Source organism: Poecilia latipinna, unplaced genomic scaffold, assembly GCF_001443285.1.
Source record: "Poecilia latipinna isolate Pla-1442-1.1 unplaced genomic scaffold, P_latipinna-1.0 Scaffold766, whole genome shotgun sequence".
NCBI classification, from domain to species: Eukaryota; Metazoa; Chordata; class Actinopteri; order Cyprinodontiformes; family Poeciliidae; genus Poecilia; species Poecilia latipinna.
In genome coordinates this window covers 172,280-191,263 of record NW_015113382.1, presented here as the reverse complement: position 1 = coordinate 191,263, position 18,984 = coordinate 172,280, and the positions used below count along the sequence as shown (strand labels likewise).

The 18,984-nt window shown below is 37.3% G+C and overlaps 1 protein-coding gene and 1 long non-coding RNA gene across 2 annotated transcripts; one reads left to right on the top strand and one right to left on the bottom strand.

The window, feature by feature from the left end:
- Positions 1-233: 233 nt before the first annotated feature.
- Positions 234-6,764, bottom strand: LOC106955773 (mixed lineage kinase domain-like protein). The gene is made up of 10 exons (XM_015046155.1): positions 6,241-6,764; positions 5,873-5,959; positions 4,665-4,830; positions 4,082-4,182; positions 3,496-3,631; positions 2,340-2,424; positions 2,114-2,265; positions 1,716-1,765; positions 1,140-1,286; positions 234-995 (listed from the first exon to the last, which is right to left on the bottom strand). The coding sequence occupies exons 1-10, from the start codon at positions 6,731-6,733 to the stop codon at positions 946-948; spliced, it is 1,467 nt and encodes a 488-aa protein (XP_014901641.1). The 5' UTR covers positions 6,734-6,764; the 3' UTR covers positions 234-945.
- Positions 6,765-11,228: 4,464 nt separating this feature from the next.
- LOC106955775 (uncharacterized) lies at positions 11,229-14,826 on the top strand. The gene is made up of 2 exons (XR_001426648.1): positions 11,229-11,339; positions 13,574-14,826. It is a non-coding gene; the product is annotated as an uncharacterized LOC106955775 (long non-coding RNA).
- The last annotated feature ends 4,158 nt before the right edge of the window (positions 14,827-18,984 follow it).

Here is an 18,984-nt window from a genome sequence, read left to right as displayed (position 1 = left end):
CATCTGTAAGTACAGCTTACCAATGAAAAGGCTGGACTACCATGATTCCAGTAAAGGCTTTTCTCCTGTACAGCAATTCTGTACAGGCTTGCTGTACAGGATAAATCGCCATGGTAACTTATTTGTTACTACTTTTGTGAAACCGAATCAAGGATTACTTAAGCCAAGATATCTCAAAAGTCCTCACTTAATCCACTATCCTGGTTTTGTGAAGCAGCCCTCTGATCCTTGTCTACACTTTGAAACATTTTATTTGTTCATTACTAAGACAATTTAGTACAGCGACACAAAAATGGAAGCGCACACGAACACACTACAGATAAAGAAAATGAATTACAGCTGAATCCAAGGTACATACTTCCACAAAGGACATAAACACCTTTTAAGTTTAACCTTCTATTGTTTTGCAATCAAGGGAAGCAACACTTACAATTTAAATACTTTTTTTCTAATGAGTGCTGAACTTCTGCTTCTCAGTTGTAGCCTAAATAGCACGGTGGAAATAATTCTATTTTAATCATGTTTTCTTCTCCTTATTTGAAAGAACGTCTGTAAAGAGCAACAAATTTCAGTCTTGATCTGCCAATACAGAAATATCATAATGTAACTCTCTACCTTATAGAAAGGATTGCTGTGGTATCATAGTGTTTTTCTTTGTATGATTATCGAGTTGAAAGTGTTGGTATTGTGTCAACCTCAGAACCAAACATTATTTAAAGTGACCAGTTACGTAGTTACTATGACATGCTCATGTTGGGGATGTGGAAGAAAGGAAATATGACTGAGAATTACAAGACAAAATTAACAAAACTACTAAAAACTACAGGGAAAGTAAAAAATAAAAATAAAAAAAAGAACAAGATTACAGTCAAAATAGAAATAGAAGAATATCATTATCACACATCACATGAATAAAATTGTAGAAGATATCAGTGTTGAAGGCTTTCACTGTTTCTCAAACTGTACCAGCACACTTCGCAGTTTATCCACCAACACTGCAGAGGACGAGAGAGACAAAGACAGAGACGTTCAAGGCTGACTCTAAGCCATTTAAAACGGAGGTTTTAAATGTTCAGCTGTAAAAGTTTTTGCTCAGTTCCACTACAGAGTGGAACTGAGCAAAAACAACAGCTCCATACCTCCAGCAGATGGCCTGCAAGAGCTTTCATAAGCTCTGCAGGCCTTGATCATCTCCCCCAGGGATTCAGGACAATCAGCAGGGAGCGGCTCCTGATATTTTTCCTCACACACTTTTTTAGAAATGATTTTGTCATCGTCACCGCAGTCTGGAAGAAGAAAGAGAAACTTTTTAATAAAGATCAAGGAGTGACTCAGCCATGGCTCAGATCTGATTGAGAACCTGAAATGTTTGTCCTTCCATACTCAAAGACTGATTGGAACAGATGATTTGTTAAAAATACCAGAGGAAACATGCCAGAAGTTTCTCAGCAATTATATAAAAAAGGCTGGATTACCATGATTCCAGTAAAGACTTTTCTACTACATATTGAAGATGATATAAATACTTTTCAACAGTTAAAAGTAAAAACAGCAAAAATATGTATTTCTAAAGAAAAATAACCCTTTTTACATGGTCCTGTCTTTTCTAGTGAACAAAACTGAAATAAACTTCTTGGTTGATGAAAATACAAATAAATCTAAATCTAACAGATTTATCAAAGATTATTTGCAAAGACAGGTTTCCAGATGCACACCTTCAAAAGGCTTTTTACGAGTGGCAATTTCCCACAAAACGATTCCCAAGCTGAAAAAGAACAAGATAACAAGATTTTTCTATTATTATTTCATTTGTGACATATTTCCATTCAATCATTTTGATTAAATTTTTACCTATATTAAATTTTTACCTATGCAAAGAATAAAAGCCATATTAAAAACCCTGCTGACTTTCTGACTGTTCTGTTTCTTTCAAACATGTTGAATGAATCAACTTATCCTGTCTTGCTAAAATAGCACATGAAATTTTTTGTATTTTAAATATTAACACTGTAAACACTAAATTGTGAAAACACTGCAAATCAAAAGAGATTTCTCAAAAAAACATCCTGTAAAAGCAAACGCTGACTGGATGGTGGCCCCTGGTGATACCAACCTGTAGATCTCACACTCTTTGGTGTATGCATGGTTGATGTTGCTGAGCTGCTGGGGAGAGGAGTAGCACAGCAAGCTGATGGTCTTATCCTCTTTACCCTTAGTAGTTCTTTTCAGTGATGTCTCTGTTTTGGCTAGTTCTAGCCCTCCCAGCTGAAAACAGAAAGAGTATAAGAAGCAATGAATAGTTACCAGCATCTCATTCCAGTGTGTTTTGACTTTTTTACCTTCACTCTGTAGTTCTCATCCACGAGGAACTTACTGCTAGTGATGCTCATGTGAAGCTTACTTATTTCCTCAGTTAGATGGAGTCTAAAATACATTATTACACATTATTTTATTCATTTATGTATATATAAAACCATCCTTAGCTTAGTCAAACAAGCATATAATACTGCTCATCTCGATTTGCTAGCTTTAAGTTACTAAAGCTAGCATGTGGTGACATGTATTTGGAGGAAGTAGGTGGAGACACAAACATCTCTACATCAGCTCCCCATGGTACTTCAGCTCCCAAACTTTAACTTTTTACTACAGCTGGTGAAACATGTTGCAATCCACCTAATGCTGCCCTGTTTTGTTTCAACTCTCAATATGCCCGGAATATTTCTTGATCTGAATTTAAGTATGGAAGCCCATTTCCGCCATGAAAGAAAAATAAAAGACCAACAGGAAGCCATAATTTCGACTTTCAAAGTCATAATTATGAAATTCAAAATCATAATTTCAACTTTCAAAGTCATAATTTCGAATCTCATAATTATGACTTTGAATGTCGAAATTATGACTTTGAATCTCACAATTTATGTCTTTGGAAGTTGAAATTATGACTTCCTGTTGGTCTTTTAGTTTTTCTTTCATGGCGGAAATGGGCTTCCATAGGGGTTACGAGTTCTGAATTTGGGAAAATTAAGTTCTATACAACTTGAGATTAATTTTACCTTTTGGGAAAGTGCTTTGTATTGACATTGGGAGGAATCTGCCGCAATATGAATAACTCAGAGTTTAAAGAAGACAGTGATGCAATGGACCATTGGGAACATTAAGAACTTCTCTAACAGGCTGCAAACACAGAGCTGTTGGACAAACTGGAACACAGAACAAAACGTTCCTGTCTGAAATCTCCGATCTCTGCCTCTATTACTGAAGGCAGGTCAGAGGCCTCGAGCAGATATTCTGTTGATCATTTTCGGAAGAAAACAAAAATGTGGAAACAAAAACAAAAATGTCAAAAAGAATTACTTCCATCTCAGAAAGTTTTCCAAAATGTTTCAACTACTTTGGTTTTAGTTCTCTTAAGCTAATATTCACAAACACATTTTCTAATTCCTCTTTTAATCTTTAAATGTGAGTTTTGCAGACAGTGAACTTTAGCCAACTTACCGGTAAAGTCCCTGTGCTGCATCCAAACACATGGATGCTTTCCTGGTCCATAACAGTTCATGTTTGGAGTTCAGAACATCTCGAAGGCTTCCTTTTTCACAATACTCCATGATGACGAGGAACTCAGGGTTTGAAGCTGCAGAATTAAGCGTGACATAACTCTTTGCTATTTGAACTATCTTACCGGTTCTCAAGCTGGTCATTTTGTGTAATATTTAACAAATAGAAAATGGCACAGAACAAGAATATTTTTTCCACTCTGATTGGCTGCTGTTAGGCCTACCGATTTTAAGTTGAATGTTCATTGCATTTTTCGTAGAGACCTGTGAAAATAATTTCTATTCCCATGGCTTTTTTGTTCTCTGGGAAATTATTTTGATGACAAATACAGAAACAAGCATAAAAATCAAAACATCTACAATAGTGAAAGTAATATTAATAATAAAATAATAATCAGTGCAAAGTAGCCTACAAATTCTTTGGTGGGGGGAGGTGAGGGACCTGGATAAAGGCTAGGGGGGGCGCTGGCCCAAAAAAGGTTGAGAAACACTGAACTATCTTGAGCATTGTGTGCATCACTACTCACTGTTCTCTTCTCGGATGCAGATGCCGAACATTCGCAGGATGTTGGGTGACTCAAAGCGTTTCATGGTCTCAACTTCCTTATTGAAGACAGACTTTACCATCCTGCAGGTAGAGACGGTGTTTATGGTAACAGTATGGTACAAAGAGCTGTATTTCTGAGAATTAGGCTACGTTTGATAGTCTTATTCAAAAACATATCTAGAGCAGACATGAATTTAAATAGATCATAAAATGGTTGCGCTCAGCCCAGTGACACATCTGTCCCATTGGTTAGAGTGCTGATCTACAGCTCTGCAGAAACTATGAGCAGCACTGAACTTGTGCATCTGTGTTTTACAGAAACACTTGGACGTCATGTAAACGTTCTTACAATGAAACAGACAAGTACTTTTTTGATAAAGAAGTTCTCTAATAATTGATATCAATCTGGATATATTGTTTCCAGGGCAGCTGGAAATAAATTTTTTTTATTAGATTATTTTGGATTATACCAAGTTAGATCACAAACATATAGACTGTGCTTCTCAATTTGCTATTCAATTTCTGAAACAAAGTTCACAAATGACTTTAAATAGGCCACAGACCCTGGTTTGGCTCCTGTGTATTTCTTGATGGCCACTGTGAAACCACCAAATTCTCCTTTGTAGACCTCAGAGGTTGGTGTTGTCATGAAGGACTTTTCTTCAACATTCTTCAGTTCATCTGGTTTAATCATTCGGATGTCCATACTTATGATCCTGGGTTTATTCACTGTGAAAATAAAAGGCAAATACTATTTTCAAATTTGCCAAAAAAAGCTATGACTTTACTCAACTTGGACATCACTACTCCAGTATCGACATGCCATTGATTTAAAAATGGTTAACAAACATTATAGCTTAATAAAGTTCTAACAAATGAAATGTCAGTGGAAGGTTTTACAAATAACTGCAAAAAATCTGACTTGATCTGACTAAAGGTTTGAGTTAGTGAAGGATGGGCCACACAAGAACTAAAAAAATAAAATATATCTCATCTGTCAATTGTCTCCAGAACAAGTTTGCTACTATATGTATGTGTTATAGAGTAAGTTTCCCTGGTTGCTGGTGAGTACTGGGAGACTGTTACTGGAGCTTGCACGGCACACTGTTACTGCAAGAAGCTCAACTGAGTACATATTTATATTTCAAACATAGAAGGTTAGGCATTGTGATTAATCATGATTAATCATAGCACTACAGATAAATTAAGCTGTTTAAATTTTTAATCAAGTGACAGCACTACGACATAAATGTTTTTTTTTTATGGATACATATAAATGTTTTTATATAAATCTAAAAACTGGTGTGGTTGACTGTTAATTTACTGTTTTATATTGTTAGATATTATTTTATAAATATCCTCAGAACTTATATCCTCTGCTTTACAGTTAAGTGGTGCCACTATTTCCACAACTGAATCTAATGTGTTGCCTTTCATGTCACCTTCCACTGTATGACTGAACTGCTGCCTTCGTTGTTGTAATATTCCTGATGACGACGGAGTGTGCATATGACCATATTCCAATACTGCACTCCAGCTGAATGGGTTAGTGAATATTTTTAGCAAAATAAGGTATCAAAAATAATAATAATAACAATAACAAAAATCAAGTGACAAAATACGAAACCACTGGAATTGCAATAAGTCATTTTATAGCTGAGATTTGTAAAAAAAAAAATAAAAATTCAAACACCAAAATGGAAAACAGTAACAAAAGAGAAAACTACAGAGTGTCTGGAGTTTCAACAGAGTGAAGTTACTGTATACTCACGCATCTCCACGATTTTTACTACATTGGATTTAATGTCTTCAAGGTCCCTTTGCATGGTTTCCACATATTCCCCATATTCCATGAGCACTGAGGAACAAAAACACAGATGTGTTTTGATTAGGACTAGTTGCTGACAACCATCAAAACTGTGCTTTTAAGAAACAATCTATAATGGAATGTTAATGCAGATATGATCTTTTTTAAAAAGGCAGCCATTTTATTCCGTTGTGGCCTACACTAATTTTATGTGATTTGTCAAACATGAATCGGATTTGTTTTTCAGATAACTACTGTAAACATCTGCAGTTCCATTTAACTAAAATGTATAATTTAATCTATGAAGTGAAATATAAGTCAGTTTTTCTTACTTCTTTTTAATTCTGCATCATCTTCCCTGCTGTCAGCTTCATCTTCCTTCTGCCTGGAGATCTGCTCAAAAACCCTGAACAACTGATTTCCATGTTCTAGCTGCAGAGCTAACGCTAGGCTTTGGAAGGCATCATTGAGCCGTTCATTCACACTGTTGAATTCATCTCCATGACTGCTGGACTTCAGGATGCGCTTAACCAAGTTTGACAAAGTATATTTCTCAATGAGCTCCTGAGCTGATTTGAGAGTGATGGAGAGTCCCTTCAGGGAAGTCTCCACCTCAGCAGAGGGATTGACTTCATTCCTCTGTTTGATTGACTTCACCAAGTCCTCCAAGGCTTTTACTCGCTCCAGAACACGACAGCAGCGCTTTTTATTGGCCTTAACTTTCTCAACTAGAGTGTAGATCTGTGAAGTAATAGACAGAATGGGCTCTACATAATCCATGATCATCTGAAAGGAAGAGAGAGCATAAAGTTTACAACAGAACATTATAAAATAAGTTAAGGTAAACTCCGTGAGACACAGGCAAAAAAACTACCATAAATATCAAATAACAGAGAGAAAAAAAGTAAAANCTCGTTATAACGAGATAGCGATCGAATTTTTTTTTTTTTCCTGCATGATAGCAATGCGCTTCCGTAAAATCCAGTTTATTAAACCATTCATGTTAAGGGTTGACATCATTGGTTCAATACGTATTTTCTTATTGATGTTGATCTATTTTGAATTTCATTTTCTGAACAACAAATTTTATTAACTCTTCTGGATAGATTGCAGTTTTCTTTTTTTTTTATAAAACTGCTATTGTTCCAAATAGAAATCGTTTATTAAAGCAACCAAATAGTCTGGCATTTGATCAAAACCAATAGCAGCAAGATTTGCATAATAGCATATATGTAGAGAATATTACACACAATCTTGTCAAGTACGGTGGTCGAGGAATCTTGATCAGGGCTATTTTTGCTGTAATTTGAGATTTAAAATATATTAATTTTATATCTCAGTAGTCAGTTTTCAAATGTGGGCTCAGTGGTACAACATACTAAAACCAACAACATATACCAACTGGAAAAGAGAAGAAAAGCTCAGGCGTTTTAGTAGAATGTTGTGTTGGAACCTGTAGAAAGCTATGGTGTATCACTAAATGTCTACAGAGTGAAAGAAATACAGAAGATGATTACTAAATAATTGATATTGGATTACACAAAGAGTGATTTTTTTTGACATTTCAATGACTTTAAAGAGCTTTAAGGACAATAAAGCATTGTGTAATTTGTGAAATGTTTTTTTTTTTAGATCGAATTACCTGTTATTAAAAACAATGCATTGGCACTGTTAAGAAAATAAATTTAAATATGCTAGTTTTAAAACTTGGGCTGCACAGTGGCGCAGTTGGTAGAGCTGTTGCCATGCAGCAAGAAGGTTCTGGGTTCAATTCCCAGCCCTTGTCTTTCTGCACGTTTCTGCAGTTTGCATGTTCTCCCTGTGCATGTGTGGGTTTTCTCCAGTTAATTGGCCTCTCCAATATTGCCCCTAGGTGCGAGTGTGTGTGTGCATGGTTGTTTGTCCTGTGTGTCTCTGTGTTGCCCTACGACAGACTGGCGACCTGCCCAGGGTGATTACACACCTGCACCCCTCCCAACCCCACTAAAGGACAAGGGTGTAAAGAAAATGGATGGAGAGTTTTAAAACTTAACATGTCTTCACAGAAATAGCCTAATTATAGTTTTAAAATTAATAACTTATTCTGGCCTATTCACCTTTATTTCACCGGAAGTTACAGCAGATGGTTTACTAAGATCTTTTGAACTGTCCTTTATCTGTGTGGGAAACAATCAGGAGAAGTTCCAGCTTTTCACACTCATTTGTGAAAAACCATAAAACAGCAGGAGTTCAGGAGAGTCTCTGCTCTCACTTCATTTAAACAAAATGGCACAGATGGCCTTAGACCATGACTTGCAGGAAGTTTAAGAAGGGTCAGAGACAGTTTCTGGTTGGATGAGCAAGCCTTATTTGAATAAATTAAAGACAAGAATGCGCATTTACTATAAAACTTTCTACACAGGAGTAACAAATCAGATTTGCTCTTGCAATTCTCCAAAGACGTCTTTGTTTTCCTTTCTTTCTTCCTTCTTCTTTTCCATTTGTCTCAGGTAAATGAATGTATGTCTCTGTTGTTCAGCAATTTCTGTTGTAATTTGCATAAGTTGTCTTCTATTGGATTAAACTCTGTAATTCTGTGACGTCAACACTCATTGTTGACGTCACAGAATTGACATAAATGTAAGGAATTATCTGGATGGCCCGATTATTCAGAAATTGCTAGCCACACCTTAGTCATGTAGTATAGCAATGGCAACTCCGGTAACAACGTTAATTTACGAAAATGTCTCAGTGCAGTGCATTTAAAGCACTGCACATTTGTTTTAATTGCCTGTATTCATCTTCACTAACATTATTCAGCCTGGAATTTGAGTCTTCCCTCTTATGTCCGTATCTTTACGAGAGGTTTTGGTTCTAAGGATGGTGGAGAATCGGGTTGAGGATGTTTTAAAAAGACGCGGTAGATAGCAGCTCACCACGGCTGCGTAGAGTCCGTCTCTAGGCAACTAAAAGAACATCGGTCCGTAGCGTTCTGGGGGTCCTTGAGCTCACACCACGATAATTTAGCTGACCTATTTTGGTTATTATTGTTACAATTAGTCTTGATATATGTGTGATAGGCGAGTCTATCGGACATTTATATAAATACGGAACAACTCACATCCTGTATCGGTTCAATATGGGAGGATTCTGTATTTTAAGGGACGGGTGGCAACCCTAATGCCAGGGTCTGGTGATTGTCTGGGTCTCTCTGTCTGTCTCCGCATCTGAGTGCAGGCTTACAGTGAGGATATGCTTGCAGCTGTGTGCAGCTTGCTCTTTGGACCTTTTGAGCCATAATGTGCTGTTGCTGGCCTTTATCCAGCCTGATAAGCTGAGAGCTGCAGCTAAAAAGAGCAGAGTTATGCTTACCAGCCTCCTATTTTACCGTGAGCAGGATTAGCTCTGTTGGCTGAAAACAAAGTAGTTTTCTTTTGCCCAAACACACAGCAGATGAGGAGTCAGCTGTAAAAGATGCTTGTCGTTATCCATCTTAAAAGAGTGCACAGGATTTGTGCAGATTTATTTTCCTTGTCAGTGGTTGAGAAAAATCTGTTTCGCCATTAAGTCCACCAGCTTCTTTATTTGCACTGTGTATTACATCAGAAACGTCTGGTTCTATTAATCAAAAACAGGGTGCTAGTTGTGGATAAAAACAAAATGTCTTTCTGCCTTTTTCTTATCGTTCCATTAAAAATTATGATGATATTTTGAGAGAAATATGGTGGAAAATGAGAAAACACAATAAAAAGAAATCCTAAGAATATAGACAAGACGTAAGCTTTGTGCCACAGTTGTATTGCTGCTCACCAAGTCGTTTTCTGGCTCTTAAAAAAAAAAGATGTATTTGCTGTGCATTTTTAGATTAGAACTGATTTCTGAGAGTTAGAGTTCTAGTCTTAGATATTTAGACTTGCCTAATAGAGTTGATAATAAAAAAGTATTTCTCAAAAAGAAGTGATGAGGCTGACGCAGTGGCTCCAGTCTTTCCATGTTGCACTGTAATATATGTCTTCAAACCTCAAAAGCGCTGTCATTGAAAAAAAAATGCTTTGACAAATTTTGATTTACCTCTTTATGTAGAACAACTGATTAAAAGGAGACGGTGACAAAACTGGATTATGTTTAAGGAGTGAACGGAGTCGGCTTCACAGCAGGCTACAGTAAACAGGTGTGCACAGATACATGAACGCTGATATTTCATACACTTTTCTTCAATTTTTTTTTGTCATCATTTCACTGGGAGCTTGGGTTGGCACAGTGGCCACTGCCTGCTGGTCATTTTCCCTTTTTCAATTTTGTTGTTGGGGACTCTTGGCTGACTAAGTGCTCCAAATGGATTCTGCCTCTTACAATATTCCTCCTTCTTTCCGCTGTCTTTCTGCTTCTGCAGTTTGCTCTAACCCTCCAGCCAATGAGCTCTGTCATTGCATTTTTTATAGTACTAAAAAAAAAAAAAAGAAAAAAAAAAGTGGGCCAGCGCAAAAATAAATGAAAGATGAGTTCAGAATATAGCGTAATCACTGAGAGAGGAGATCGCTGCCACCAAGCACCTTTCACAGGACTTTGGAGCTTAATGTGGGTTTGTGAAAAAGAGAAAAACTATCAAGAGTAGACTAACGGAGTATATTTAGGAACATATCGTTTGTGGTCTATTGTTCTGATGCTGGACTTCAGTTTGGCCTTATGGTTTCAAGAACAGGGTTGTGCAAGTTCACTGTAGAAGAGATCATAAATTCAGTTCACACAGATAAAATTAGCTTATTACCATTGTTCACCAACACAATAACCAGTTCGCAATCAGAAACAAAGAAGATGTCCCCACAGCATGATACTTTCTGCACCCTGTCTCAGCAGAGGGATTGGTGTATTTGTGGTGACATGCACAGCTTTTGTTCATATCATTTTCAATGTTGGCCAGAAAGGTCAATTGTGGTCTCATCTTACCAGAAGAGGCTCTTTCATATATTTTCTCTTGCACCTAGTAACAAACTTCTTTTAATAGTCACTTCCTTCAAGCCACTCTTCAGTAGAGACCAGAATTTCAGGTAGCAAATGTCAACATGAGAAACAATGGATATGAATGCCTTTTCAAGGCACTATAGACTAAATACTGTTGATTTTAAAAAGAAGTTTGGCCAACAAACTAAAATCTAACCTAGATAATATGATTTTAGGTGGAAAAAATGATAACTCTTGCTGTAGTGTCCTGTGGGAAAAAAAACTGACAGAGATTATGTTGAATGAGGCAGGCTGCAGAAAACAAGCAGGGAGAGGATCTAAAAGTTAAACTGCATGCTTATTTTTATGCTTCATGTTTGTTTTCCTTTGTGATAGGCTCGTAGACGCTGCCAACAAAGGCTTCCAGTTCAGCAAACATCTGGGCGTCCTGGACCTCCCTGGTCCACCAAATGTGTTGGAAAAACAGGAAGAAGCAGCGAGAAGAAAAGTGGTATAATAACTCTGAACTAAATGTAAAAAAAAAAGAAACATTTTTAAATATGCTTCAGGAGGAAGAACAAACTCAGAGAAAAGGAGAAAAAGAGACAGTTTGGTGCAGCTGACAGCTGATTATTACTTAAAAAAATTATAAAAGATCAAATTTTTGCACCACATTCTGAATTTGACTAAAAATTCCATTAAGAAGATTGCAGTTTATCTTAATTTTTGCTACTTTTCATTTTTGCTTGTTGGATATTTGCACATTCAAATATGAAACGGCTTTTATTTGTGTACTAGTTAATTTTAGAGCTCAGTATTTGAGGGGAAGTAACACACATTTTCAGAGAACATATCTACACGACACCGACATCCGTAGTTGATTGGTTTCTGTTATCTCAGTAATTATTTTAATCAGCCAATCACAATTAGCCTCGAGGAAAAAAAAATGTAAAAGAAAGGCTGGAGGTGATGGATGGATGCAGGGCAGACATAAGGATAGAAGGGCATCTCATTCTGAATTTTTATATATAAAAAAGTTTGTATTCATCACTTAGAGAAATGCAGCAGTCAAAGATCGTTTCCTTAAGGTCAGTTTGTAACAACAGATTTTTTAGTAAATATTTTTATTTTGACAGAGCAACAATGACGTATCAACGTAGCTGTCAGTCAGACACCCGGGACCCAATTTCATCTCCTTCCTTAACATTGAGGCCTTTTGAATCTGAACGGTCACAGTGCAAAACAAACAAGCCTGAAAATTCCCAACAATCTGAAACACAAGAGACTGCTGATCTTTCGATTTTATTTCTGCATTTAAATGCTTCCCTTTTGTTATTACTTTATAACCTTGGTTGAGTTTTCCTTTACAATGTTCTCAGGTTGGGCATTTTGGTTAAATAATTCTTTAAATTTTTGTTTTGCAGCCATATGTAAAAATGATGATGGATATATGCTACACATGGGTCTAAATCCAAGGTTTTCAATCTGTAGTCTAACAGATACTATTGGTGGCATTTGGACTCTCTTTATCTGTGCTCAAAATACATTTTAGTATCAGCAAATAATAATAAAAAGCAATTCAATGGTTGTGTTGAAATCTAAAAGTCAAATTTGATTCTAAAATAAATGATTAAATGTTAATTAGACTCACTAACAACAAAAGAATGAAAATTAATAAAAAAAACTTTATTGAAATGTTGTCAAATTTCCATTCTGTAGCCCTGCTTTACCTTGAAAAAGTTCTCTATTTTAGATTATTCCATTCTAAAGCTAATTTTCTTCACATAACCTTTTTCTTTTGTGTAGGTATATATGTTTGGACTTACTATGATGCAGAAAAATAAACCCCCCAAAGGTTTCTTCATCACTAGACATGGTATGAAGAAACCTAGTCAAGTAACCGATAATGGAAGCAATGTGTCCTAAATGCCTCATTAGTGACCTTAATGGCCCTATTAGAGCAATTGCTCTGAAAATAACTTAATGCCTTTTACTTTTAACCAAGATCAGCAAGAAGTAAAGAAGCTTTTTGAGTTGTCTTCATTAAGAAGAAAAGAATTCCAGTTGCATTTTCTTAAATAATTAGGATTTTGTTTCACAGCAAGTAGGTATGTTGAATTTTTATTTTTTTCACCTGAACCTACATGTCTCTCAAATCCATTGCTCAATTTTTTTCATCCTTACAGTATGAGAAATAGTATGAGTTATGTGGAAGGTTCTTTTCAAGACTGACACAAAGAGCTCATAAGGATTAGGTTGTGTCAAACCATAAAAGCTCCAAATCTTTAAAAAGTTTTTCTTTGGGCTTTAGACGAACAGCCCAGAATGATTATACTGCTAACGAGTGAGGCTCTTTGCAATCAGTTTGGCTTTCAAATAAAACAAGAGCTTCAGGTTGGAGATTTAAAGAAAAAAAAAGAAAAAAAAAAAAGCTCATATTTCAGCAGTGAGACTCTACAAATGTGCCTTTCTAATTATAGAAATAGTGAAAGACCAATGATATAAGTGGACCAAAGTCTGTTTCCAGAAAAAAAACACAACAAACAACCATTATTTGTCTCCTTTTCATTGGCAGTTTTAGGAATTTCCAAAGATTAGAGGAATTAATTCCTTCATCTGGCCAGGTGGAAAAAGAAAGGATGACTCTTTCCTTGCCTCCCTGCATTTGGCATCATCCTTTCTTCCAGTGTGGCTATAACTTTCTCTTATTATACTTTTAAACTTTCCATTTCATCCCTTTCACAGAACGTTGTTTCTTTCCTGCAAGAAATCCCCGGACCGTCTCTTGGAAACACAATCCACAAAAAGAAAAAAAGATCTTCACAGAGATCTCAAAGGCAGATATACTGTTGTGTTTGAAAGGATTTAAGGCCAGGCTAAGGAGAAAAAAAAAAGGCTCCTGAAGATAAATGTTCTTGTTTGTTCTTTTTTTTTAGATTTCAACTCTGTATGATAACTCCAAGAAACGCAATGTTTTCACGTCTCCATGTCTCCCATCCAGGAACAGGGATGTGTGCAATTAGACAGTCCTCACAGTGTTCCCTTTTGTACACCGAAAGACAGATCAATGTGGACAATGAGATCACAAGAGCACAGAGGTTGGGGGTATTGGCTGGTTTAGATATGGATCAACTTTAACTTGGCATGTACCAAACAAATGCCAGAGGGGGTATCAGGGTGGTGAAACCTAGCAATAAATCAATTTCAGCTCAGCGGGCATGCTGCAATCAGGAGCCGTTGCGCAAGGTAGGAGGTCCACGATGGGGAAAGAGAATTCGATCAGCGAACATAATCTGGAAACGAGGACTTTTTCTCTCTTTTTTTTTTTCCTCGGTCCAACAGGAACACCAACAAGTTCTAGCAGAAAGAGCATCAGGCAAACAGACCTTTATCAGAGTTTCTGCCTTGACTTTGTGTACCTGGCCACGTGTGGTACACAGTCAACAGAAGCCTTGATTGGATGGAGTTATGTAGGGCACAGTCAACACGAGTCCAGATAGGAAGGGGAAGAGAAAGCTATTAAAGATAGGACTCCTGGTCCGAGGCGGCAGCCAATACGAGGCTGCTCAGTAAGTCAACCAAAGCTCGCTTATCGAGTTCCACAAAGGCCCGCACGCAAAATGTGTCCAAGGCAGTCTGCCATGCCTCTGTTTGAGCGAACAGAACCACTAGCAAAGCCGCTGCTTTCAGATCTTTTCTCATGTTCATTTTAATTAATCATTATAGTGATTTTAGTCAATTCATCACAAGCAGACGCAACACGAAGAATTTGACACCACCAAAGTTTTAATGTGATGTTCATTTGCCTTTTCTGAGTCATTAGAACTGAAATTGAATATAGTTAGTAGTTTGAGATGTTAACAGACTATTGGCTTACTAATGTAAGGACTATGTTGGGGAAATTTGTTTCTAGGGCGACTTAACATTTACCCGAGCGTTTATTGTTGAACACATTATGTTTATTGGGATATTTAAGAGCTAAATAAATAAAAAATAAATTAAAAATATATTGTATTTAGCTGTTTCACAGATATGTTTTTAAAATATACAAATAAAGCAATTGGTACAATCTAGGAACTAATCAGCTTCTGTCTCTATTGTTGGCTGCAGGTGTAAAACATAATTAATTTTCAGGCTTCACACAGTTTATAATCAAACCCTTTATTGTTTTTTGCAACAAATCTCTTCTTTAATCTGATGTTTGTTTGTTTTTTCTTAGCTGGCAAACAACATATATGCAATTTTTCCACTTTTCCACTCATACCAGATATTTTTTGTCATAAAGGGTAAGCAAAATGGGATTGATTCAGCTACATCTCACTGAATGCGATTGGTCTTTTTTGCATTAGAAAAAGTCTGATGCCCTAAATAAGCCAGCTGAACTCTGCTGACAACCAGGCGGTCATCGAGGAAGAGTTGACACGATGAGAGAAAGAAGGAGTGGCAAAAAAAAAAAAAAAAAAAAAAACAGAAATGAAGAAAAATAAAAATTCAGAAAGAAAAAAGTTAGGAACATAAAGAAGAGGCGGGGGATGAAATGAATGGCACAAGAAATGTGAAACAGAAGAATTTGAATTAGTAAGGAAGGACACAAGGACAGAAAAATATCACAAAACTTGGACATTGGTACAGTCTGAAAATTAATTAATACATTTTTTGCCTAGCTTTTGTTTGCTGCACACAGTTTCTTGTCTGTAATAAGTCTGCTATTTAAAATGACAGCTGCAGTGAGTCTTGTGTTCCTGAAGGGGCAGCATAACAGGACACATCAGTCCTTACGACGCCTGACTCGGCTTGCAAACTGTTGTCTATCCTAACAGAGGAGCTGCATTTCAAAGGTTTGTATCTGTGATTTCATTTTATCACTCTGACCTAGCAGAGGAGCACACCTGCATTACTGGAGAGGATGATCCCATCTGTTTGTTCCTCACCTCATCTAGCAAAAAAAAAACAAAAACAAAAACAAACCTAGTACAATCTTATGGAAGTTGTAAATAAACAACAATAAAAGGTGTCAAACATACATAAATGAGCACATATGTAATCTGATCATGTGTAAAATGGTTGTGTGAGAGAGGATTCTGCTTGGAGCATGGTTTCAGAACATATCTAAGCTCAAACAATCACAAATAGGCATATCATTATTAATAAAATCAAATATTGCCATGGTGGAGCAGGGGCACACAGCAGCAGCATCCCTGAAGGCAGCCAGAAAAGTCGAAAGTGGGCCAGACGGACAGTTTGGCCTAATGTTGTCACGTCATGGTGCTCCGTATGTTCTTTGCACATAATTTGTTGGTTTAGTTGTTTAGTGTTGAAAATACTCCTGAGATTCCAAGGGGTGCAGGCAGAGGGAGAAAGAGAGAGAGAGAGAGAGGAGACAGAAAAAGATGCAGCAGAGTGTTGCTGCCCACAGGGAAACAGGATTTGACATATGTGGAAGCACACAGCTCCTTTGAGGGATGGAAGGAGGGAGAAGAGGAGAGAGGAGAGAGGAGAGCCTCCCTGGAGCTGTGGGGAGATGGGTGTGATCATTCTGTCATAGGGTATAATCGTCAAAACGCACACACACACACACACACACACACACACAAAGAATACAAAGCATCCACAAAAACACACAGAGGTTGAAACGTTTACATATGATGGCCCTCGCCTATGCAAGCACACCCCACAGAATAAAGCATACACCAGCGACGGGAGTCCCTTAAGGTGGACTCTCCTACCGAGGTGTCCGTTCCGTTTTCTGCACCAGCACCTGTCACCTGTATCATGCAAAGCGAATGAAACATGCATGTGAACCCCGGCTGCCCTCCAAACTGCTTGGACTCCTCTGAGGCATTTCAAAACCAGCCAGTTATGATAATTCAGAACCTGGACGTCTGCTCTTTGGAGGCTCGGAGAGTCACTGCTTAATGCAGCAACATTTTGGGGGAGGTGGAGCTGAAGCCCGCGGTACCAAGCACTCCAAGTGCTGCAGATACAAGATTGTGTGGAAATTTGAGACGAGACACCAAAACCGACAAAGTGGACATAATGAGAACACTCAGTTTATTTAATAATTTTAATCGTACTTCATAAAGAGCCATTAGTCAAAGAGTAATGTAAGATTTCCTGAGGTAATATTTGCCACTTTATGAATATCTGGAGCGTCTTCCATGATGTGTTAAGAGACTTGCCTTCAGATTTATGTTGGAGCTTTAAATATTTAGTCAGATGGACAATGAGTTCAAAGCTGGTCAGAAAGCGCTGAACGTGAGCGTGGCTTTACTTATTGGAACATAAACTTTGGTCCCACCAGCCTTACTTACCACGCTTTCCGAGGTAAGCAAAGCAATTTGTGTCTGTACTTTGAACGTTCTCTCTTTCCCATCACCTTATGAGCCATTAAGAATGCTCAGGCACTCTCCTGTTCTGAAAACAGCACACAGGTTCAAATATGCATGCACCTTAAACACATTTTTGTTTTGATCTTTGGAAGAAAAGAGACAAAAAGAGGCAATGCTGCTGTTGGCTGCTCATTCTGGAGATAGTCACCCTTAAAAGAGAAAGGAGAAAAAGAAAAAAAGCCTGAAAGAGGGATGGATGTACTGAGAGGCGTCGCATGCCTATTTCCAGAGATCACAGGAGATGGAGGGGGGGAATCTTTAAACACCACTGTGACAACACTGGACTACCAGTGTTTTTCATCTCAGGCTCGGTTTTCATTCTGTACCACATGCTTTTTCAGTCATATCTAGTGATTTTTTTTTTTTTTCCCCATCACAGTTTCTTGCCCAAAGAAAAACTTCAAGCTGTGACGTCTAAATTTTGACTCCTGGACCAATCACTAACCAGTCTTATTTTCTACGGTTAATTCGACCTGTTTGTTCGTTCAACAGCTAAATGTTTTTTTAATAAGATTTTTTTTAATTAATTTTTTTAGGTGATCAGTTGTAATTTTCTCCAAATACAAAGTTGTTATTTGAAAAATACATCAGTAGTGTTGTTCTTTAGGGGTTATCTGATGGCACAATATTGTTTTTTTACCTGCACGAGTCGTATACAGTTGAAGGAGTGATCGGGTCGGTTGCCATGCTTTTTTGTCTGTCGGCCATATTGGATTTGACAAAAATAATTTCTTGCATTTTCAGCTGATGGCCAGTAGTCGATAGTGTATTTTATGATGCATTAGTGTCCACTTCAGTGGCCTGTGTGTATTTCTAACATAAAAATCCACAAGAAGCACAAGAAAATGGCTTTTAGATAGCTGTCCACTGTAGTGACCGCTATGCATGAAAGGGTTAAAAACTATTTGCTCCTCCACAGATTTCTTCTGTTTTTTTTTTTTTTTTTGCTTTTTAAACATTAAACAGTCAAACAAATGTTAATATCAGGAAATATTACCCAAGTAAAAAACAAAACGCATTCTTTACCACAACAAAACTCAGTGTTGAAAATCTTACAAATTTTGAACAAGAAGTAAGAAAAAAAAAATCCCTCTTCATGAATAAATCTCTATTTAATCTGTCTCCCGTTTTCCTCTCTCTGTATTATGTGGCCAGCAATAGCAGAGATTCGGGCTGTGACAGAGGGCCAAGGGGAGGGCTACATCATAAGAATTATTATTCATGATTTAGAGGCATTAAACAAGTCCTTCATGAAGTAAACAGGACATGCCCTGCAAATCCTTGGCTGCCGTGCCATAAATTCCCTTCCTTAAAGGACACTTTGATATTCAGAGCTTTGCTAGGGTACCCTTTGTTTTTGGCATTGTAAGAGGCACTAAGCTGCCATGTGAAAGTAGATTTAATAGCTGCCGGGGGGAGAAAGTTGTAGAGAGGAAGTTTAATCGAAGCCAGCAGTGGGAGATTTACAGAAAAGGACACATTTTAAATAAGTTTTAATTGAGGATCCGTAGATGATAATAGATTTTTTTTTACGCAGATGATAATTGTTATGGAGGAGAAACTGCGGGGCGAAAAGAGATAATGGGAGTGCGTATGAATGAAATGCTTTGAGATGGAGACTGAACAGCACTGCTGACCACATCTTCAGCGCTTTTCCCACATGAAAAAAAAAAAAAAAACCCACTCCGCTGCTTTCTCTTGCTTATGCACCTCGATGACATCGTAAGGCGCCCTTGTAACGGAATAATACCAGCGTCACCTTGCGAC